General features: G+C 38.8%; 3 protein-coding genes across 6 annotated transcripts in view; 2 read left to right on the top strand and 1 right to left on the bottom strand.

The window, feature by feature from the left end:
* ABCB11 (ATP binding cassette subfamily B member 11) overlaps positions 1-3204 on the top strand; it is a 40282-nt gene extending 37078 nt beyond the window's left edge. Inside the window, 4 exon segments of the mRNA XM_035572656.1 lie at positions 130-327; positions 1111-1317; positions 2145-2291; positions 2975-3204. Coding sequence (XP_035428549.1) covers positions 130-327; positions 1111-1317; positions 2145-2291; positions 2975-3175 — 753 coding nt within the window. The 3' untranslated portion in view covers positions 3176-3204.
* G6PC2 (glucose-6-phosphatase catalytic subunit 2) lies at positions 187-17262 on the bottom strand. Of its 4 annotated transcripts, XM_035572662.2 has the most exons (6): positions 10219-10436; positions 9786-9895; positions 8857-8968; positions 7957-8072; positions 6454-6674; positions 187-583 (listed from the first exon to the last, which is right to left on the bottom strand). In XM_035572662.2, the coding sequence occupies exons 1-6, from the start codon at positions 10434-10436 to the stop codon at positions 569-571; spliced, it is 792 nt and encodes a 263-aa protein (XP_035428555.1). In that variant the 3' UTR covers positions 187-568. The 4 variants fall into 4 exon arrangements, with proteins under 4 accessions (XP_035428555.1, XP_035428557.1, XP_035428556.1 ...); XM_035572664.2 differs by lacking the exons at positions 187-583; positions 10219-10436 and adding an exon at positions 16899-17262 and having other exon boundaries at positions 4029-6674; XM_035572663.2 differs by lacking the exons at positions 187-583; positions 10219-10436 and adding an exon at positions 14392-14589 and having other exon boundaries at positions 4029-6674.
* Positions 14736-18589, top strand: SPC25 (SPC25 component of NDC80 kinetochore complex). Its single transcript, XM_035572668.2, has 6 exons — positions 14736-15392; positions 15481-15546; positions 16339-16485; positions 16617-16721; positions 17271-17369; positions 18336-18589. Exons 1-6 carry the CDS (start codon positions 15239-15241, stop codon positions 18467-18469), a joined length of 705 nt encoding a protein of 234 aa, XP_035428561.1. The 5' UTR covers positions 14736-15238; the 3' UTR covers positions 18470-18589.
* Positions 18590-22985: the final 4396 nt, after the last annotated feature.

Here is a 22985-nt window from a genome sequence, read left to right on the forward strand (position 1 = left end):
TTCATAAGCACTAATATCACATTTTAAATGACAGATGCAAGAATGGAATTAGAGGAAGAGTTCTTTTGTACTTTATGACTCAGTTTCAAGCTTGAACTCATTGCAGTGTCTTTCTTATTTGTCCCCTAGGATGATTTCAAGGGAAGCATTGAATTTCTTAACTGTAAATTCACATACCCTTCTCGGCCTGATATTCAGGTCCTGAAAGGACTCTCTGTAGCTGTGAAGCCTGGCCAGACTTTGGCATTTGTTGGAAGTAGCGGCTGTGGAAAGAGCACCAGTGTCCAGCTTCTGGAGCGTTTCTATGACCCTGAGAAAGGAAGCGTGGTAAGCAAAGCAAGCACGATTTGTGTACTGTTGTTTCCAGCAATGCTACAAGGACTCCTCTGAATGCGTCCTACTGTCCAACCTTGCCAAGGTAGCACACATATGCAGTTTGGGGTTTCAGCTCCTCAGACAAATGAAGACTGTTCAGACAACTCCCTGAGTATCAACTCAAATGTATTCAGGCAAAATGAGAATACTGCAAACCTCAGCTGCCCTCTCGCGTTATGTAGGCTGCAGGCATTCACTGTGGTAGCTCCTGTATGGAACACGTAATGTGTGGTTGACATTGTGGGAGCACAAGCAAGAATCAAGCCTGACTGAAGCAACAAAGAGTCTGGAACATCACTAAATGTATAGCCTCAACGTGCAAATTCTTTGTGGGTTGCATTTGTCTAGGTTTATCTTCCAGTTATTCAATTACTGATAGCTTAGAAAGCCGTTATAACTTTTTCTCATGTAAATACTTAATCATCCAGTCTGAGATCTTTGCAAAAAATGAGTCTTGTGATCACTATGCCAGCAAAGCAATAAACCATGTTGCTAACCTTAAGCAATTAAATAATTTAGTTGGAGTTACGATTAAGCAAATGGTTTAGTGTTTGGTTGGATCACAGACACAGAAAATATTCATCATACAAAAAGAAGTGTAAGCAGATTCTTACTAAATTACTAATTACTAAAGTACAAGTAATATGGCTAAATCATTTAGTTCTGCTGTAAACTATTTGGGTTTTGCAGATTGTTTTGGAATTACATTTCATGTTTTCTCCTTTTTCCTACTAGTTAATAGATGGACATGACACCAAGAAAGTAAATGTACAGTTTCTTAGATCAAAAATTGGAGTGGTGTCCCAGGAGCCTGTGCTATTTGACTGCAGCATTGCTGATAATATTAAATATGGCAGTAACAGCAAAGACACAACGATGGAAAAAGTCATAGAAGCAGCCCAGAAGGCTCAGCTGCATGACTTTGTTATGTCACTTCCTGAAGTAAGTACAGCTGAGGCTTGGCTGTGAGACTTGGACAGGCTGCTCAGCATTCACTGCAGGGAGGCTCACCAAAACCAGTTACAGTTGCTGAAGTGAATTCTTTTTGTCTTGCTTTTACAACTAGACCAGTAGGAGCAAAGACACCTCCTTTTGTTCCTGAGAGCTTGGGTGCAAGCTGTCCCTGTGTTCTTACTCGATAGGCAACTATTTACAAAACTGAAAATAACATTTATAATTCTAAATTAGGAGAAAACGGAAGATTGTCTTGTCAACTGACAAGAAAGAAGAGGAAGCACAGTTCAGCAGTCAAAGCATTATACTGAGTCAGGAAATATAGTTCCTGTTCCCAGCTGTAGGAGTGTTGTCTTGCAATTAGGGTATGATGCCCTAGATCAAAATATTTGAAGCTGGCTGCTCACGTTCACTTAGGAAGTATTCAAATGCACAGAAACAATATAGACATAAATTGTAAGAATACAAAAAGTACGAATACAATTTAGGCACCCAAACAAAGCACTTGTCCAATGAGCCCGTCAATCACTTTTAGCCGCTTACCCAAATCTAGGTTGGGGGGATCTTTTGCATCAGACAAATCAGCCATCATCTTACCATTAAATTTTCTTCCAGGCCTGTCAGCATACTAAAACACATGGTTCAAAGATGCCTCCCTGAACATTGTATTACTCCCAGAGTATTATTTCTGCTGGGTTCTTTAAGGAAGAGACAGCAATGGTCAGAGCTCTTGCCTCTCCTGCTGCTCCTTCAGTTTGCGTACTTATGTATTGTTTACACCTAGATAAAAATCTCCCTTTTCGTATGTTTTTCAGAAATATGAAACTAATGTTGGGGCACAAGGATCCCAGCTGTCTCGTGGGCAAAAGCAACGCATCGCTATAGCGAGGGCCATCATACGAGATCCTAAAATTTTATTACTGGATGAAGCTACATCTGCCTTAGATACAGAAAGTGAAAAGGTAAGTTTGCAGTGATCAGAAATTAGGCAAAGTTAATGCAGTGGCTTAGAATGTACAGTACCTTTTCCTGTTCTTCAGAGACATCCTGCCGTACAAAGACCGCATCACCGCAAAAGTATTCACCGTTGTTAATTCAGCACTTATACCTTTAACGATCTTTTTGAAAGATCTAGAAGCATAGCCATAAAAACAACAGCAAGCTACAGGGGCTCTTAGACTGCTGATGAGAGGCAGCACTTTTAAAGTACTGTACATATTAATTCCCTGGGTTTCAAAGCATTCAGTGGGAATCTTTCATAAATATAGCTTCTGCACAGAAAAAACAAACAGTGTGGGGCCTAAGAGCTTGGGCAATAGTTTGCATGGCTTGGTTACACTCAGATTAGAGAAATGGTAGAAATTTAGAAGCATATCCAGGCTGAGCTAACATTCAGCATGACAGCTGAAAAAGGCCTTCCTTACTGTTTAATTTCTACTCCTTTGTATATTTATCTGTCCCTTCTTTGTACTGCTACTAGATTAAGTTCACGACCCAGCTAAGCACACCAATAACATAACCTTCAATTTAGCCTTGTAGTCACTTGTACAAGTATTGCACAATACAGTTAATGAGTTTGAAGCAATCAGCTTTCTCCAGCTCTGAGCCCCGACTTGATTTGCCATTCCCACTTTGTTGCCTTTAGACTGTACAAGCTGCGCTGGATAAAGCCAGAGAAGGGCGTACCTGCATCGTCATTGCCCACCGCTTGTCCACAATCCAGAACGCTGACATCATTGCTGTGATGTCGCAAGGAACCATCATTGAAAGGGGCACCCATGATGAACTGATGGCCATGGAAGGAGCGTATTATAAGCTTGTTACCACTGGAGCCCCGATTAGCTGAACTGCTGTGATACTAAATTTCAAAGATTTTTTTTTCTTGAAACAAATAGTCTGCAGGAGGTACCTGTATGCTGGTACCCCTTCGTGTCACAAAGTACTCTATGATATAGAGTTATATGGTACCTTAAATGTATGTAGCTTTCTGGGTCAGGCAACTTGTCAGGCACCTGCAGGGGACTAAGCATAGGCTCATGCATGCAGGAAGCAGCTTAGCCCACTGCTAAGTGAAAAGGAAAGCAAGCCCAAAAATGAGATCTTTCTTTGCTGAGCTGGGGAATTGCCACCACCCCCAGTCAGACTGCACAGTCCTGTCCTTCCTCAACTAGCAATCAAGGAAGACTCCAGTCTGGTGTTATCGAAATTGCCACTTCTCTCTAGGTGAGCTGTACGATTAAAAAAAACAATCCAAAGCACGATGTGGTATTATTGAAGGGTTCAAATCTCTCTTAATGGTTCTGCAGAGGATTACGACAGCTACCCTTCCTCTGGGTGCAGAACCTTGACCCTTCCCACTACTTCATGCCATGCCTACTTCAGCTGTGTTGTTGGGGGAGGCTGGGCTTCCACTGCATGCAGTGCTAACAAGTTGGAGCCCTCAGCTTGACATACCAGTAACCCTTCCAATAAAACCAGTAAGTACTCACAAAGGAGGCAGCAGCTTCACAATACTGAGGAAAGAAAAATCAAAAAGAGGATCAGAAACCGGTAAGGCTCAGTTCTCCTGCTCTCACCACTCAAAGGTGTCAAATAGATTTTAAATATGAATAAATGCTTTAGTTAAATCAATGTAAAATCCTACAGTTAATTAGCACAGTCATGTAAATCACTTCTGTGGAGATGGTGATGGATAATATGTTTTCTGTGTTTTTCAGAAGGCATGACAATGCCTTTGGGAAGTATTTTTAAATACCATAAGTATATTCAGTAAAAGTAAAAAAAAAAAAAAAAAATTAGCCTTAATTAGCTACTTGTTTATATTAAGCAGAGTTGATAAATACAGCAACAGTTCATTCAAGAATAATGAAGATCTGGAATTACCTTCTGACAAAAGCTCGTATCTGGAACAGTTTGTTTTAAGGTCTACTGCATGTTTCTCTGGAATATGTTAGTTACTGGGTATTGTCTACTGGACAAGGGCCTCTTTCCTTTAGGAACTGGGAACTTGGAGACAAAGTCTAAATTACAATACTAAAATTTAAAACTTTATTTGCAGTGATAGATTGTTACCGGCAAAGTCATTCTGCAACTTACAGGGGGTGGTGTGGTGGTTTGTAACAAGCCACACCATCATGGAGTTTCTTACAAAACCGTGCAACTGTACCAACTGCTGAAACTTGAATAAAGCTGGAAGGGTGAAAACTTCATTAGGATCCATCTCTTAATTCCAGGCAGCAGAAAATAAACAATTTCAGCTTTCACACAATTTCAGTAATAGCATTCTTTTATCAGAACCTAGTGAAATCACATAAGCAACATCAAAGTGCTATTTTTCCTAAAGAAGCATGTTTTTTTTAATCCTTAACTGAAAATGAGTAAGGAAGCTGCATTATTGGCCATCTGTTTTAATCATTACAGCCTGTTTCGTGTTGGCACTGCTAGGTTAAAGATTGGACTAGATGATCTTAGAGGTCATTTCCAACCTAAATGATTCTATGTTTGCTTCTGTAATTTGTATCATGTGCATTCCCAAAGGCCAACTCAAAATTATTCACCTTGTTTTCCTAATTGAATAAGATTCTTCAAATTTCTGTCATCCCCCCACTAATTGGAAGTCCAAAAGCAATAGTATGCTTACATCTTCTAATCCTTGTTGTTATCAGATAGCACACAGACAGCCTTAATTACCCATATTATAACCTTACGTTGCACGTATACTCAGTACTATAAGGAAAGTAGTGCTTAGATATTGTGCACTGAAAGGGAATATGCAACAACAGGTGCTAAATAAAGAATAAAAAGGGAAAGTATCTGACCATGTATATATTTAGAGCATTGGTTTTATATAACAAACATATTTAAAATATTAGTTACTTCTGTGCTTAAATAAACTAAGCATACAAGAATATAAACTTGCAATGATTTACTCTGCAATTTCATTTTCTGGATTTACACAACCACTAACTGATTCAGGCTTGTGACTCTTGAACCGAGAGAATTAGACTAATTTACCTTTGCAGTACAGAAGCACGAACAACAATCTTGGGGGAATATGCCAAGATAATTTCGTGATTGATAACTTTCTTCATTTGTTGCTCTGTGTAGTAGAGGACTCAAGTATTTTCTACATCATACGCATGCATTTTCAACATCAAAGGTGTAATCATTAGCATTCATGATTTATATGACATTTTTAAAAAGTAAAAGTGACAAAATCACAGTAATGCAATGATATATTCTACAGAGTCTAACTGAGACAAATTTAAATGTTTTTCCTCATCTGGCCTAATCAGAAGCTGTTTTGCTGAGGAAGCTCAATAAGTTAAACCTATAGAAAACTTTTCTTACAATTATGTTGGCCTTTTCACAGTGCATAGGGCCAGCTGTACAGCTGTAGGTAGTGTAATACTGTCACACCCTTAGCTAGTAGTTTAGCACACAATATCTCTATAAAAAAATTATATATTGAATATCACTATATACAACTGCAGCACCGTCTAGTTTGTGGACAGAACGAAAAGACCACCAAGTAGCTAAACAAAACTATCCAATTATACTTTAAAACTTCAGCATGACTCGGAGTATTGTTAGAAAACCATACTGCAGTATCCTTCACTGCGATATTTCTAGGAATAAAGTCAGCAACTACTTAATGTTTTTGAGCTGCCGAAGTCACTCCTGAACATGCAGATGTTAGATACGCTGGCTACTTACCAGGAGCACATCAAAGATGCAGTGGCATCTTAAAACGAGTTAGCAGAACTGTCTTTGCAGAGAGTTCTTGAACAGCTCATATCCATCCTTACACTGCCAACCATTTCAAAACCTTATCTAATTAAGTTTCTTTTCAGTTGTTCTCATTAATGAGTGGACACAGTACGGAACCAAGGCAACTACAGTGAGAGGCATAGCTGCACTCTTACAAAAAGAGAGAATGTAGAACAAACACTCAATATGAGTAGGTATCTTAACAACATTATACAGCTGCAGTGTTGCTAAAGAAGCACCTAAACACAATATGCGGAAACTTATCTTACAGCTATTCTTACCTTTACAGCTTGTGATAAACATTTCAGAATTAATACCAAGACCTAAGCCAAAGAGTGCACCTAAATTCCTCACCAGTCCAGCAAATGGAGTAGTGTCCATGTTTATCCAGTCTGGATTGGCACACCACTTCTTGGCCTTTGGAACAGACCATAGCAAGTCAATATCAAGAAGCTTGAGGACTAGATAAAACCCAAGGGCAAAGATGAAAAGAAACAAGTTTGTCTTCATGTACATTCTCAAGCTTGCTGTCTGAATAGCAGGGGCATGCTCAAATGCTTCTGCCACAAGAATGCCTGTGGATTAGAAAGTCAGTGTTACAGGGAACAACACACGTGTTGAAGAAGCATTTTTTACACTGCCCCTGTAGAATTTGACTTTTGAAGACAAAATATACATATATGCAAATATACATACATATAAATATATACATATATACACACAGAATTTACCAGTCCTGTGGTACACACAAAAAATATCTCCCGCTCATACTTGATAATTTGAAAAAAAAAAAAAAAAAACATTAAATGCCAAATACTGCATTTTTTTTTTTTTTTATCTGAGACATGCCTTAGGCTTGACTGTATCTCCCAGATGACAACCTATCAAATATGGGATGTAAACTAGAACACTCCTTTTCTAGAAGAGTCCTCCACTCAAAGGCTGGCCTCATCAATGCAGCTTTCAATACCAGTTCCCACACAGGCTTTGAGCGTTGAAGGAAAAGTCACAGAATGCAACTATCCTCTTTCTTATTCATTTTATCCTGGTTGTGAAAAGGGACAGCTGGACTGCAAGCTGTTATCAGTGCTGCACAGCCTTCTCTGCATACGTTAAAGAGAATGGGAGCAGGCAGCCCCTACTCCATGCTCTGGTCACCCTCCTCAAGATCTGAGAGATACTAGAGAAAGTGTTCATTGTTTGACCATGCTAGATACCAATTTGAAACACACAAATAACTCAGGAAAAAAACAAAACAAAACAAAACAACCCCAAACACCACCCCCACATACTTAATCTTCCTAAATCCCCCTGGGGAGTTTGTTCTGCTGACTTAGCTTTTTCTCACTTTAGCCCCAGATCTCTGGGCCCAACATTTGGCCTCACTACATACATATTGGTTTGCCCTGGACCTCCCCCTTGAAATGACCAGCACCAAATAGATTCCTCCTGAGAGGAAAGTAGAGCCATATAGGAGCCATTTCCTCTCTGCTACCTTCCACCCAGGCAGCACAGATAAAGATCAGATGTAGCCAGTACAAAAACTATAGTGCTAGCCTGTATTAGTATACATTGTATAGTGTATTGCCTGTGGCAATAATGCAGTCGGAGTTGGCTGTCATCTGGAGCAGAGCTCACTTCCTGTGTGAGTCACAGACATCAGATACATACTGCCTTGCAAGTATGGAAGGCAATTACAAGACAGACTGTCAGCAAACCTTGATCTTCCAGAGAGTGCAGAGCACCACTGCAGCTGCAAGTTGAGTAGCACTACTGAAAATCTCTAACTTATCGTACTTCAGGATGTTTGGATTTTGCATATATAATGAAAAAAAATAGTAAAATTAGCAACATTACCAGCAAATACTCCGAGAATAACTTGATGAGGGAAATGTGTTGCTATGAATACTCTTGAGATGCACACACTGATCTGGATAATCCAAAAAATACTCCAGAGCAATGACCACGTCAGTCTGAAAGGAAAAGGAAGATTCTTAAAAATTAAGATATTTCACATAGTAATTTACAACAGGCCCAGTTGTATCGGGCTCATATTTTTCCCAAGCAGAGGTTTACAAGTGGAAGAGTTTAGAATCATAGGATCAAAGAGTAAAGTCAGTACTAAAGTACTAGCGAGAGAGGTTATTCTTGCAGCTACATCCAGTGATGAAAGGCATCAGTGGCAAGTTAAATTAGCACTAGTACCTTGAACATATTTAGCATCGTGACAGAATATTTAAACACAAAAGATTATTAATTTGGTGACAAAATCCACATAACATGGGAACAACCTCATAAAGCTTGGAAAGTACAACCACCAAAGTAATTAAAAGGCTTTCCCACAGAGCCGAATAACATGGTACACTGAACTCCTCTGTACGTGTTTGCTTTAAAATGATCAAGAATGACTATGATCAAAGCAGTAAATTTATGTACTAACCAAAAGATAAAACATGTAAAAACATTTAATATAATTCAAAAAATCTGACACAAAAGACCTGACAGTCTTTAATAGGAGCTGATTCACAGATACTGCAATGCAATAACTGTAAGTTAATAAACACCAACATATAGAAATGCACAAATCTTCTTCGTATTCTTTGACTTCAGTTGAAGTAAATCATAATAAAGTTTTTTTGTTTGCTTGTTTTTATGAACTGGATAAAACTGACTGAATATGTGGTTAAAATAAGCGCATTAAAAACATAACATGCAAATAAACATCAGAATGAATTACAATAACAGAGAGATGCTAACCTGTGAAGGGTAACTGCTGATTTATCCTTCCACCTTACTGTGTAGCTAAGTGCTGCTGTTACCATTACATACCAGACGCAGGAGGATCCCATGGCATGCCCAGATGGGCTTCCTAATAAAAACAAAAAGGAAAAGTTCAAGCTAAAAATGACAACTATAACTTTGGCATAAAGAAAATACCCATTGTCAGTTACTCAGGCATCTAATCATTTGGGGGGGGGGGGGGGGGGGGGGAAGGTTAACAAAGCCTCAAAGGATGTTGTCAGTTACATCTCAAAAGTTTAATTTCTTAATTTTTCAGAAGACTCATCTATACAGAGTCCAGAATATTTGCCAGAAATCAAGTAGGTAACAGCTTACCCATACTGGGGTGAGCTGGTATCCTGACCAGAAAGCATAGTATTTTCCATGACTTAGACTTCGATTATGATTAAAAAATAGAGCATCTAGTTGTTAGTTGAATACTAATGTATTTACAATGTTGTCATTTGTACAGATTTAGTTGCCCATAATTTTTCCCCAACGGGTCAGAGAAGTATTAAAAAATATGGGATGACAAATTTGAGTAATGTGTATTTCTCCTGCAGGAACATGCTTACAGGGAATGTGTCAAACTGCTTTATTTCTGTCATATTCCTCAAGTTATGGCATACCTCAGCTACTTGTGGTTAAATACACCTCCATCAATTTGAGCAGCCACAAGCCTAATTTAACAAATATTCATGCTGAAACCTGAGCTGTTATTCTGACATCTTGCTTCTATAAACACCAGAACCCCCCTTAGGGCTGTAGCATACAACGTACAAGTTACATATGCATAGGCCACCTCAAAATTTCTACATCATACAAAATCATCGTAAGTCACATCCTCTCCCCCCTCCAGAAAACACTGTATTAAATGTATCAGTGTGATCTCCAACATTTCTTACCTGGTCCAGTTTCACATGTTATAGGAAACTGTTCAAGACATGGGCTTGACTGATTGGGATAAATCACTGTTTCGTGCACCCACCAGTAAGGACGATGACCAAATAAAATCCTAATAAAAAAAATAAAGTAAAATGAAGCAAAGATGCAGTAAAAATATTTTTATATAAGAACACCTCCACAAAGCATGATAAACTTACAATGAATATGAAGAGCTATACTGCCAAAATTATTCCATAACAGTGCTATAGGTTCTTCTTGTCTTATCAAAATTTAATTTCAAACACATCTTAAATAACTTCAGTGTGAATTCCTAGGTTATAAGTACAGGGAAAGTCTACCATTTCACCATCTGCAGAATGTTTTCTAAACTCGAGGAACATACAGTAACCATCATTAGAAATGGCAAATTTTACAATAAACACGACTTCTTACCATTTAAATATGAGGTTGAACCAATCACCAATGACAGCCACCCATATCATTTTAGTACCAACCACTTGGTTGAGTTGAAACCAGAGAGGAAAATAAATTGAGAATATATTACGAGGATCTCCAACATGTGACATAAAATTAAGGAAATCCTGATAAGCCCTGTAGTCCCTCTGTAAATGCTGAATGATAAGCACGCCATTGCTATGAAGGAGATCCATCTTAATTGGTTAGACTGTACTTGAAATATAGCAAAGTTCCTTTAATCTTAAGTTTCCAGGGAGAATGAGAACCATGGAAGGGAGCTATTAAAAAGTGAGAGAAGGTGATTGACGTTGCCTTTATATTGTATCGGTGGGGTGTACCCAGCCATTCCTGGAACACGTGGCTCCAAATCTCCAGGAAAGCACGAGTCCGTTAGCACTGGAAAGCTTTTCTGTTTGCAAATTTTAATTGGACGAAACTAAGTGAAGTACATGCTGATCAGCAGCAAATTGTGGGGAAAGTTTTGTGGAAACACAATGCGTGACTTATGCAATCCTTTGTATGAACAGTTGGAACATGTTTGCTTGAATTTTTTCACAGTTCATTTCTCTGCAGGATGGACATTAGTAGTGTGTATACTTCATTAAGTGTTGCCTCTATAAAGGATAGAAAGAATACACAAATGATTGGTCTCTGCAGAACTGTCATTAAAGCTGTTCATTTCAGTTTGAAACTGAATTTGGCAACCATACTGTTTGTGCACAACACATTTTCAGTCATGGAAAATACAGCCATCATCCATACATTAATGATTCTGTTGGACACTAGATTCACTCTTAAAGCAGCAGTTTTCTCAAAGCACAAAAAAGCAACTGTTTCCTTTGTACAAGAGGCCACGTTATTCAGGGCACACTGCAGATGAAGCTTAGTCTCAGAATCATCTCACTCAGCATCACCAGCCTTGCACGTTGCTTACACCGTGGGGGTGCTGCACACCTCCGCCAGGAGGAGCTGAAGCCTGACCTACTGCAGCCCCCTTCTTGGTGCCCAGCCCAGCAGAAACAAGACCTGTTTTGCCAAATGGGTGGCTGGGAGTGTTTTCCTGCAGTTCTTCCAAGGGAAGCCCTTGGCTTCCTCTGGATGAATGGCCAAGAGGAGGTGGAGATTCTTCCACACACTGGGATTTTAACAGTACACAGCAAATAATGTATTAGTGCATCAGACCTAGCAGCTTTAATATTAATAACTGCAGCATAGGAAAAGATTGTGTTCACCTGTGAGGTGGCTACGTAAGAAACGATTTTCCCAGAGATTAAATGGATGCCAAAAGCCTGACGATACCATTGTCTGATAGGCAGTCCTATGCAAGGGAAGAAGTTGAGTTCTGCACCTGGCTCTAATATTCAGGCCTATCTTCCATTAAAGGTAACCTGTCCTTCTGAAACAACCACAATCAGAAAACAAAAGCAGCTGTGTATGGTCTCCAAGCACGTCCCTGCCACTTTCTGCATGGCACCCAGGCTAAACAGCACAAGCCGCACCGACAGAGATGCGGACTGCCTCACCACCTTTGCTGAGGAGAGACTTAACGGCTTAACGCAGCTTGATGATGTGTAGTCAGGGAAGTCACGCGGAAACACAAAGCAGAATCAACAAATAAGGCGTGATAATTGAATGGACTTAGGAGACCTCTCTTCTGACACAGTCTAACCTTTACCTAGCTATTAATAGTCTGCTTTTAGAAACATCTTAGCAGATGTAAATCCTGTACTGTTTATTGCTATCACTTGCATCGAGCCACATAGAAGACCTTACAGTTAAAAAAAAAGATTTAAAATTCCACGGAATGTTTCTGAAACAACTACTAATATACTTTTCCGTACATTAATTGAATATCCACTTCAATACGTGTCCCTTGATTTCAGAGAAAACCCTCTTAAAAACAAAATTTCAGTATACTTCAACATAAATATTTCCTAGCTTTCTAGCTGCAGATCTTTGGGGAGGTTTGTCTCTTGCCAAGCCCTACAGCTTAGAGCTCTTCAGGGTGCCCAGGATGGCGACTGCCATGCAAGTGATCTGGTGGAAACTAACTTTCCCAAGAAATGATTTGTTCAGAAACATCTTTCCCAAATAGCTTTTTACATGTTAGTACTAGGGGAAACACCCCTTTGCTACAAATTTAAAGCATCTCTCCATTAAAGATCAGTAGAATTTATAACAACAACAATAAAAATCACTCTTTTGTACATGTCTGGGTTTAGTGTGTAAGAGAAGTGGAGAATGTGAAGCTTTCATCTGCTTTTCGGTCTAGTTTATGAATAATTAGCTCTAAGTATTCATGTAAACGTCAAGTTGGTGGCTGAGTAACAGCCATCTTATTTATAGTACTTATTTAAGACAGCAACTGTAATAAGGTAAATAAATAATTATTACTCTATTAGGAAAAAATATTTTGCAATAAATTTCCATCAAGATACAATGTAACGTCCTCAGGAGAGACCGCTAGCTAATAAAAGAGGTCACCTTCCAGTCTGTCTTGAATGCCATTGTTATTTAATAGTATCAGAAAAAACTGCCTCTCTTGTACAAGACGCGCAGGACCATTTCAATAACTTTTTTTTTGCATGTTTGCATTATTTCTGAATAATAAAATGTCCACCCCTGGTTAGCACCGGGACAGTGCTGCGTCCACTCAGGCTAAACCCTCCTTCTCAGACAGAACCATTCGGGCACACCTTGGCGCCACAAAAACGTGACTGATGTAATGTTGGAAGGCATGTCTTGGCAACACCTCAGTAAAGTAACCTCTTTTAATACCAATGTCCTGATATTAATTTTCATTGCAAATATTTTGCTGCTGATTCATACGCTGCTAATTATCTTTCTGCTTAGACAGACAAATAAGCACCTTAGACATAATCAACACAGAATAATGCTGTTAACAGCTAACAGCAAACATAAGCTTTAATTTTCTCCTATTCCTTCTGCCTGTTTCAGCAACATGTACATCTTAGATATACAGTCATGTTTACAAAAAATATTTTAAAAATAAATAAATCCACAGTTGACAAAAACAGCAAGAAGGAAGTTTTTGGAACAGGTGAGAAGGTTTCTGTGAGAGAGAGTTTAGGCGATGTTCTCATCATGCCTGGAAGCACTCTCAGTCCTGCCTCATCCCGCAGGCAATCAACAGCTGATGTGAGTCACCTACTGTCCTGCATGTGATGTTTGGCAACCTATAAAAGTCTGATACTAAAGCTCTTTTTAGCTCCAGAGACCAGCAAAGAAAAGATAGAGAAATGTGTGTGGAAATACTGTGTTTAAGAACTTGTTTCAACTCCAGCAATGGAGAACTACTTCCTCAATAGGCTTTTACTCCCTGCTTTTCTACACAAAGCACTGCACGATGTATCTGTAATACACCTAGTCTTTCTAAGTCACTTGAGATATATAAGAAATAAAACTATTTGCTGTATTTAAGCAAGTGGAAATGTAAGAAAGCTAGTGATCTGTATAAAACAGTCAGGAAGCATGTGCAGTTAAGTTTTCAATCAAAGCTTTTGATTTGTTTGTGGTCTTTACACAATCCAAAACCAGTGCTTGGTCTTTACACGAGCAAATGAGCTCTTTGTGCAATGCATAACCCTTTACAATCATATCTGTTCACATAAAGAGTTTTTAATTTCTTGGTACCTTCTCAGTTTATTTTCCAAGACATGTAAAAACAGAGACTATGTGTATTCTTGGTAATAATATAGAACCAAAAATCACGTTGATGAACCACAGAAGAGAGGACAAAATGTTTACATCTCCTTTACACCTACAGATCAGAGCAAGTGTTACATAACCCTTGTCAGATGTTGCTAAGCAAATGTTTGCAAGGGAAGGAAAAACCAGCAAAGTAAACATTTTCTAAAACACTGTTAATGGAGGCCTATGTACTGGGCCTAGCTTTCTGCTACATTATGTTTAGTTAATTGAACAATAACATTGATTTCCACATCAGTGTTTTCATTGGCACTGGACCAGCTATGAGGATTAACTAGCAATTTAGTCAGTTCACAAGTAAACACCGTATACAACAGCAGACAACTATTTTCTTAGGCATGAACATTTTCCAAATAGAACCCTTGAGAAGACGTATCTTAATTATATATTCAAGAAGAGAAATATTTAAGAAGCTCTTACTTTGTTTCCACATTTCAGGCCTTCCAGCAGTGCTCACTAGCCCCATGCTGCCCTAGCAAAGGTCGGACTGCTCTAGGGCTGAGCTGACCCAGGGAGGTTTAGGCAAATGCTACTGTGCGTCAGCTGCTTTCTCTTGGTCAGCCACCTTCATCTAATCATTCCTTGTTAGTAGTAGTTGAGGAAATTATTAGAATAATTAATGGTTTCAAAGAGCAATCCTCAAAGCTATATTAAGTCTATGTTATTCTGAGATCACCTGAGTAACACGTAAGTAAACTGAAGCTAGCAATTCGTTAGGTGTGGTCACAAACGCTGAGCAGCCTCCCTGACGAGCTGAGGGCTGCCACCTGGGGTCAAAGCTGGTGCCTGTCTCAGCCCTGCGGCGTCCCAGGGTGCTGGGGGGCGCGGGCAGTGCTGCCGGGCGGGCTGCTATGCCGCGAACCTGAGGCGGCTCGGGCAGCTGGAGGCCGTTTGGGAGAGCCCCAGCCCACGCCTCACGAGTGGTCCTCCCCGGCGACATGCGGCGGGATAAGGACACCACCCCCTCTGCGTGTCCTGACGGGTCGGCTCCGCCCGGGCAGGCTCCGTGGGGCGGGGCCGGCCCCTCACAGCCGTTACCGCCCCAGCGGCTCCTACCGTGCGACTGCGGCTAGAGCCAATCAGCGGCGGGTTTGTTGCGAGGCGAGCGAGAGCGGCGGCCAGTGGGAGAGCGGCCGTTGGGCAGGCGGGAAGCCGGCGGCCGTTTGAAGGCGGCTGCGGTCCGGCGGAGGAGCCCGGCTGCAGCCTGCAGCTGCGCTGTGCCGGCAGCACCCCCTGTGCCGGTCATCGCAGCCGCTGCCCTGTGACCATGTCTAACGTAAAGACAGAGGACGACATAACGCTCGTTGAGAGGGAAATGAAGGAGTTCTGGGCCGAGCTGAAGGGCGTTTATGGCACGGAGCAGCTCAAGCAGACCCTAGCGCTGAGGGACTCCTGCAAGGAGTCCCTGAAGGTGCTCTCAGGTAAGGAGGCTGCGCGGTCCTTGCACCCCCGCGTTCTCCAAGCCATCCCTAGGCTTCTTCGGGTAACTGAAGTCTCTTGTCCTTACAGAGAAATGGGCCAAGAAGCTGAAAGAAGGGGACCTGATGATCGATAAAATTCAGGAGTATAGAAATGGTACAGTATGGTGCTTTATTTGCTCTTTAGCATCTCTAAAATTAACTTAATGCAGCTGAATAACATGTTTAACTTCCCTCTTAAAAGGTAACCTGTAAAGTCAGAATGAAGATAGAACAGAAATCAAACACATGCAGTTGCAGGATGCAAACTGCAAGTCGAAAGCAACTTGCTGGAGGATTTCACTGATGATACAAAAAGATAAAGACTTGTTAAAAGTTTTCTCTGTAGTGTTTTTGGTGCTTAAGAATGAACAAGTGATTACACTTAAAACAACAAAGTACCAGAACTTGCTGACTGTGATAGAAAAAATAAATTACTTAGTAAAATATTGCAAATTGTTAGTTAAATATTGTGAGGGTAGTTATGCCTCTTCTATGTTAAAAATAGAATACGGTCAGCTTATCAGTTTAGTATTAACTACTCTGAATTCTGTAACTGAATTTCAGAATCTCAGGTAAAAATAGTTGCAATGTGTAATATCAGTCAGTGTTACTGTTCCATACTTTTTGTCAGTTTGTCTCTGAACAAGATTCACCATCCTTGTGCTTTGAAGATGTAAATTGTGTCTGGCAGCAGAAGCAGACCACATATGATACAGACGGTATCAGAGGAGCTCCCTACTTTGTAGGTTTACTTCTGAGTAACTTTTACTTCATCCTGATATTTGATGCTTGCAGTATGCACTTCATTAGATTTTATTTAATCACCTCAAACTATATGGATGAGTGCTAACTAGTGGGAACCTAATTCATCAGCTGTAAATGTTCATATTTTCTTGCTTTCTTTCAGAGATTCTTCGGCAGAATAAACACATATCAGAAAATCAAGAACATTTGACAGAAATAAAATCTAACCTAAACCATGAAGAAGAGCAAAAGAAGGAGTTAACTGACAGTATCCAAGAGCTTAAAGAGGAGCTGATGAAGAAAAAGGAAGGTGAGCGTTTTTAATTAGAGGAGGAAGCATTTTTCATGCTTGCTCTTGATGGGCTTTACTACTGTTTGTTTTTTTTTTCTTGTGCTTTACTGATTTTTACTTGGTACTTCTGGTGGCTTTTAAAATTCTAGTGATATCTTCTAAAAACAAGGCTGCTAAGGAGAGAGTGGAACGACTTTGCAAGTCTAAAGAGTTGTTTGAAGAGCGGCTTGGATTGGAAATACGTAGAATTCATGGTAAGTTCTTGTAGTTTCCTTAGTTTCCATATGCAGTGATACAATGTGGTTTACGTTGAATTATGTAGCGAAGGATATAATAGCTCACACAACTGAAGAATTGCCTTAGACATACTTGGTAGTAGACTAGTGTATTATATTGAGTCATTTTCCTCTCTTAATTACACATTTACTTACACTACTCATCGTTGACAGTGAGTGCTGGTTGGTCAGCAGCCGTAGTCTTGGCCTTGAACTGTGGCTCTTGCTCACAGCTGCTTTTGTTATTGAAGAGCAGTTCAGATGTTTTTGCAAATCTGAGGAAGATAACTGTTGGTAACTTAGCTTTAAGTTATTTAAGTTATTCCCACTCCTTAGCTCAGATATTACTGTTGTTTCTCAAATGGCAGAAGATGGTATATTAAAATGTATTTGTTTTGCGAAGAGACGAGGTTTGCTGAATTTGCAAGTATTGTAAGCATTAATTAAAACGATCTAATATTGTGATTTTTATTTATCACTGTGACTCTCAAGCGAAGTGTTAATGAATTCTGTTTGTATCTGCTTTAGATGAACAGTTACAGTTTATATTCAGACATATTGACCACAAAGATCCTGACAAGCCATATGTGTTTACCCTTTCCATAAATGACCAGGGAGATTATGAAGGTATGTGGACTTTAAATTTGTAAGTAATAGGACAGAATCTGATCTCTATATTTTTAAAAAAAAAAAAAAAAAAAAAAAAGGTGGGGGGGAGAGAAGGGTATAAATACAGTTTAGTTGTCATCTTTGTCTTCTAATTTATTAATGGAAAACTTCGCAGCATTAATGTAACTTAAGTTTCTCTTTTTTATATGAAAACATGCACTCCTCTGTTTGTGAGTTGCTGTTTGCTGCTTTGTTTGGTACAAAGTAGATACAGGGACAGATACTTGTTGCCTCTTCCTTTTACACAAGAATAAATGCTTATGTTGACAGGTGTATCTCAATCTGCTTGAGAAGCCTATAGCAGAGAAAAAATTTGGTTCCCCACTATTAATTCCCTACAATTGTGTGATATAGGAGAAAGATTGAAACTAGAAATCCAGAATTCCTCTTTGCAGATAGCCGTTCAGCTCTTAACTCAAGATCTATATAGCAAAGACAGCTTTACAAAGACCAGCAGCAGTAACTTGAGTACTGTGCCGAGTTGCTTCTAGAAGAATGTTCCAGACTCTGTCTCTAGGTATGGACACAGCAGACTGCAGTTTTTACTAATTCAAGTCTAAATTGGGCTGAAATAAAAGGCTTGTCACATGCTGGGCTACATCAGTTTTCAGTCTTCCCACCTGCAGAGCAACAAAAATGTTTAGGAATGTGTCTCAGTTTTTGAGGCAGGCTGAGAACTGCTCTAACAACTGAAGCAGGAGCACAGCACTGAGTGGGAGGTCTGGAAATCAAAAAAAAAATTGTATGTTCTTTTGAGGCTTTGTCTTCCCTGAAAGAAAATGATTTAATAGGTTACTCAAACATAATGACAGAAACTAAAACATACCAAGATAGCAGACTACATTATATTTCATAAGCCTGGAAAAACCACTAATACTGAATTTTTGGTAAGTAGTCTAATTTTTTTAAATTTGTCATTTTCAGTGACTTCCTGTACTCCTCCTCTGGATTGTATAGCAGAGTTCCAGCTGAAAGTGAGAGAAACTAACAACTTCTCTGCATTTGTTGCCAACATCAGAAAGGCTTTCACTGCTTTATCTTATAAACAGTCTGCCTAAACTTACCTTATAAATCTGTTCCTAGCTATAGAGCACTTCTTATTTTTCCTTTGTGTATTGTGTAAGTATCTATTTATCGGTGTCTTCCTCTAATCTTTAAATAAAGAAAAATAAAACTGATTTAGTCCACTGTCATTTAGAGGCGTTTTTGATCATTCTTGGAACAACGTTATAATCAGCTACTTAACCTGAATGGCTCCGGACATGTAAACGTGGATGCAGTAGCCAGTAGCTAAACTTTGATTTGAGGCCTTTATTTCATGAGTTTTCAAACATGGTTAGCATAGGATTTCTGTTCATATTCTGAGACAGTTATCCCAAAAGAAAAGGAAGCCAAAGGAGCAGGGGTGTGGGAGGTGAGTGGGGCTGTTGCACATTTTAAAAAAAAAAAAAAAAAAAAAAAAAAACACAAACCAAACCTTTGTTCTAGTCATAACTATTTTTTTTTTTGAAAAATACATTTTTTTCTGAAATGTGATAGCCAGATTACCCTCTTACGTTCTATACCTGGTAAGAAAACACTTAGCTTGATAGTTTTTTTTTTTTCTTATGTTTCTGCTGCATCTATTTATCCTTTTTGCAGCCTGGTTTTAGACTTATGGTCTTTAGTGTATGATATAATGGGTAAAAGCTATTTTGTATTGTATATTAAAAAATGATTATCCTCATCTTCTTAATAGGTTAGACTTGACCATTTAAATCTAGTGCTGCTTACTCTTATAACACTTAAGAACATTGCCCAGTCTCACATAAACTGTGTTTTAAATCACCTAGCTTATATAATGAATTATATACCATATATATATATATATGATATATAATATTAAATATCTAACAGCTGTTGTATGGAAGCAAAACATCAGGCAGGATCCAGCCACCTCACTTCCATGTTTTCAAAGGGAGCTTTTTTTATTTGTTATGGCTGTACATATTGCTTAGATGCACTCTAGCATATCTGATTTGCCTGTCATCTTCAGAGGGTAGAAAAATTACTGAAACATGCTCTGAGTAATAAGTAAGTAGAATGGACTTACTGCCCTTTTCTTCTTTTCATCTGCCATCATTTCTCCATCATTTCTTTTCACGTTCATCCCAGGCATAAGTAGTTGGTTTATTGCTTCTAGTGAAGTTACTTTACCAAGATTGCTGTGTACGGAACATAAAATATGTGACAACCATGGCATTGGAATTTGCATGCTTAAGAATTATTTGCTCAAAAAGATGATGTGCCTGGTTATAACTATTCTGCATGTATTCCTAAAGCAAGCCTTAACGTTTAAAATGTTTATCATGTGTAATTTAAGCCTTTACAACTTCTTTTGGAGTTTGAATAATGAACCTGTTTGTTTACCAAGGAAAATCAGATGTGGATCTTACTTCCTCTAGAAAAAAGCTAGGCATTCCAAAAGCAGATAAAAATTAGAAGCATATGCAATAGAAGAATTGTTTCACTTATTACAATGTATGAAGTAAAAACTAGCTTGTGACATCCCTGAAACAGCCTTTATGTTTGAAATTTTGTCTTTAAATTTTAAAACCTTTGTGCTTTTACTGATTGCACTTAGTGCATACAAAACTTCATGCAAGGGAATCTGGCAATTTGGAATTTTGTTTGTTAGGAAGTTGCACAAGACAGCTCATTTCAATAATAGGGACAACTCGGACAATACCAACTCAACAGATGCAGTTATTGGGACCCCTATGTACTGAATAGCACACAAACTGAAACATCCCAAAGAGGTTATGGGACAAGCTCTTGAGCTTAAAAGCAAATGCAGTTTAGGGACTATGATATACAGTTAAAAATCTCCCTCCGGTTGGTGCTAGTGCTCTATCTATTTAGCAGGATCAGGTTTATCTCAAGGCAGACATAGATTTTATCTTAGTGAAGGTCAGAAAAAGCTTTTTTTTTTTTTTTCATAAATCAATTTGCCCAACCTTGAATGTTGCTTTCCCTTTCAGACCATTTACCTGTACTTAGCTACTGTGCATTGGCCAGCAGCTACTGCTGACCATAGAGAAAACTGCTGCTAGACACCAGCATGTATGCTCAGCACCTCATCACATTTATCTCCCAATGTAATGCAAAAATCTGGAAAAAAAGGGTATTGAGTTTACTAGATATTGAAAATGCACTGTGACTTTAAGGACTAGTGGGAAGACAAAATAATTTTACATATTAGTAATGTACATATTGCATTTAATCACAATCATTGTTTGTTTGTATGCTAGCTGGAGGTCAGATTTAAAAAAAATTGAATTACTTTAACAGTCATTCTGGCTAACAGAACAGTTTTATTACACACCTACTCAAGCAAAAGTAGAGGTGGCTAGGCTGAGTTTATTGACATTTTTTATAAACCCTCTTGCATGTTGCTAGACATTTTAAAAAGTAAAAGAACAAGTATCGGCTACACTTCTGAAAATTAAGAAAGACACAGAAGTTAAGCTGCGTTTCTGCCATATTTCAATTGTTTTATATTACTTGCTATCTTTAATGCTTCAATAAACTTTGTGCGTTTATTGAGTACCACGGAATTGTCTAAACTAGTCCTGTCATTATAATACTGTAAAATCACTACGCAGTCATTTGTGAGTGATTTATAACCTTTGTAAATCCCTGCTGAACCAGATATAACAAACACATACATACATAAATCATCTAGTCCCACAGGCAGATTACAGTATGTTTTTTTTTAACTGTGTGAATAAACTATACTAAATAATTATGGTAATATCATTATGCTAAATAATTATGGTAATATCATTACCTTTTTGAAAGAAATAGTTGCAACCTAATTACGTTAAGCTTTACTGCTGAAATAGGATTGTATGCCTGAAAGGTGGGGGGAACAGCTTTGATTGCCAGACAGTGAGACTTCATTCTTCTTGTTACCCCTAATCAGTCCAACAATTATACACAGAGAACATTTTAGAATCCTGAACTTATAAACAAGTTGTTCCAGGAGAAGCAGAGCTAATGAGGCCTGATTTCCTACAGATCTGTTTTTTTTTTCTTCCTTAAATGGTGCCATTCTTTTCACTGCAATATCTCAGCTCTTTATAATCTTCCTAATGGATGGGAGCCCGCACCAGTCCTCAGTTATGCTAGTTTATCATCTGTTTGGCTGCTACTGCTAAAACAGTACGATAATGGTTGCACTGTTTACCCTCTCTCAGTGCAGAGCACTGATCTGTGGTTCTCTCCTTTACCTGCTTGCTGACTTCTAATACACCATTGAAACGGCAACAGCTGCAACACTATCTCATTTCCAGATTTGGATTAAAAAGTTTGGATTCAAAAGTTGTAACTATGCTACAAACAGTGTTTAATCATACAAGTGCATACTGTTTTTTATACTATCTTATGTATATTTTAAAGTGCATATGCACTGAAATGAGACATTGAAGGAAGATACAATCAGTGTTAATCCGATTTCCCTCCTTTTCAGTCACAGCATGTTGAACAATGCTAATTACTATTGACTCACCTGTTGGTTTTGTGACTACACAGAAACATGCCTTTTGGCTTGACTCAATGAATTCTTTTGCACTGAGTACAGGATCATGGGCTCAGTTCTTCAGTATCTTGTATCTTCTGCACCAGAGCTTCATCTGGAATAACTCGCTTGGCAGAGAAACAGGTCTGTTGAACAAAAATCAACTATCTGTTGCTACTGTTTTGATTAGAAGCATGTTACGTTTACTTTACATCAATGGCAATTATCATAAAGGATTCCAGGCATTTGAGACCAGACTGCGTACATCAACTTTCTGGCTAAGCAAGGAGAATGTAGAAGCGATAGAGGGGCAACCTTGTGGGTGGTGTACTAGCTAAGTTAAAGCACAATCCAAGTAAATGCTTATCTTGTGTTAAAAATAAAAACAGGCAACTAATCTTACAAATGAAGCTAACAAGAAGGATACTTAGTTGTCTAACTCTATGTCTGACACAGCCCCATTAATGGAAAGACAATGCAGCAAATTGATAATTGCATTCTTTCAACATTAGCCGCCAGATACCAGCATGACTTACTGGTCTATATTATCCTATACTTTGTGCAAAGGCAGACAAGCCATCTGATAAAATCATGGAAAGAGGAAAACCTCTTCTGACATGCAGTCCTCAATGCTGTCATCTGCAACTCTGCAGCAATTATCCGTCATTTTAGGCTCCAGCCTTTTCTAAAGTTAGCCCACGATTCTGACAGTCTGCTTGGGAATGTGTTACGGTAGGCACCACCTTTACTAAGTGCTCTGCTGATGGCATTGCAGTGATTCAAGAATACCAAATTTGCAGTTAATGTTCATGCAATTTACGTGAGAAAGTTGGTTTACTTGCCTCAGCTGGTCTTGCTGAAGTTTCCGTCCACTATCATTTCTTGTCTGTAATGGTTGGTACAGAACAGGAAATCCAGAATATAAAGAGAACAGGGTAGAGAAGAAAGGGGAGCAATTATAGTACAGAATGGAGAAAAGGAATCCTAATAAAATGAACATATCCATGCTTCCTGAA

The sequence above is a fragment of the Cygnus atratus genome, chromosome 6 (genome assembly GCF_013377495.2).
Source record: "Cygnus atratus isolate AKBS03 ecotype Queensland, Australia chromosome 6, CAtr_DNAZoo_HiC_assembly, whole genome shotgun sequence".
NCBI classification, from domain to species: domain Eukaryota; kingdom Metazoa; phylum Chordata; class Aves; order Anseriformes; family Anatidae; genus Cygnus; species Cygnus atratus.